Genomic DNA, 1,309 nt, shown 5'->3' on the forward strand with positions numbered 1-1,309 from the left:
CGAAGCAACACTTCGGGTTGCTGAGCATTCACAAGTGCCGTACTAGTATTAAGATGCTGTCGACGATCTTCTTCAAGATTGGACTGGAAGTACGAAGGTCGCATGCTGGCAAGGAATCAAAGGACGGTTTTACTATTGTCGAGTGCTCGCAAAAATTTGTCGTGAGAGACGCCAATATCACAATTTTTGGCTGCGAAAGCACGAGATAGCAAACCGTTAATGTGACGTCGAGGTGCTGTGGAGCTGACACGCGCCGCAGCGCTGGAAAGTGGGAGACATGCAGCATCGATCGAATAAGCTGAAGAATGAGGCAGACTATGCTAGCAGTTGTTCTGTCAGCTTCTTAACGTGTCTTGCTCTGGTATTATTGATGTCGCGAATGTGAACCCCACGGACATTGGCAGTGCGATATCAATTGATCCTAGAAGCAGAAGCGTCGATTCCTGGCTAGCGAAATCTATCAAATATACAGTTTTAGTATCTGCACTGCTCATGTGCTCATGACACTTGTGCTTCGCACTGAGCCTTACTATTGCATCTTCAAGGGTAAAGCTAGATTGCCGAATTGTTATATCAGAGAGCTAAATAACCTTAACATTTTTTGGTAAAGAGCAACATTTGAGTCCACAACAAATGAGTAATGATTCACTGTATTCAGTTTGACACCTCCATTAGCTCATGGGCATGGAAGTAAGCATTAAACGCCGGAAATATAAAGAAAATTTGTTTTTCATGTCGAATTCGCTTTTGAAGTGTTCTATAGATACGTGCTATGGTCATCAACCCCGCGCAAAGTCGTTCGGCAATGGCTCTTTGATTTGTGGTGGCATCCTTTCCCAGCCATTCGGGAATGAGATTTACTATATCCTATTCGTTTGCATGTTTGGTACGCAAGAGTTCCTCAACTCCAAACATATCCTTGTCGACAATTAGCTCGTGAAACAAGATATGCAAAGCCAATTCGTTTTCCGAAGAATCAGGGCTCATGTAATCTCTTAGACTTTCGTGACGTAACAGCAATTTCGGAATATCTGTGATGGTCCGAAACTTGAGCTGAATAATAAAAAAGTGAAGCTCGTCTTCTAGGATGTCAAATGAATCGAAGCAAACTTTCTTTTCTTCTCGAATTTTGTGAGCTGAAATTCTATATATTCTTCATCAAAAACGACTGTCGATGTGGCACTGATTTGACTGATTCAGCTGCCCTGTTTGAAATCAACGCCACCTCTTGTTCCGAGTAATGTGCCACTCGTATCAGGTGACGTTGAGCTTCCATATTTGAATTGGACGCGATCTCGGGTTCTGGGGA

The 1,309-nt window shown here is 43.2% G+C and overlaps 1 protein-coding gene across 1 annotated transcript; it reads right to left on the reverse strand.

Annotated features, from left to right (window-relative positions):
• Positions 1-867: 867 nt before the first annotated feature.
• On the reverse strand, positions 868-1,276 carry PHALS_00582 (uncharacterized protein; the record flags this gene model as incomplete). Its single annotated transcript, XM_024730382.1, has 2 exons — positions 868-1,144; positions 1,221-1,276. 2 exons carry the CDS (start codon positions 1,274-1,276, stop codon positions 868-870), a joined length of 333 nt encoding a protein of 110 aa, XP_024580664.1.
• Positions 1,277-1,309: the final 33 nt, after the last annotated feature.

Source organism: Plasmopara halstedii (assembly GCF_900000015.1).
Source record: "Plasmopara halstedii genome assembly, contig: Scaffold_1155, whole genome shotgun sequence".
Lineage (NCBI taxonomy): Eukaryota > Oomycota > Peronosporomycetes > Peronosporales > Peronosporaceae > Plasmopara > Plasmopara halstedii.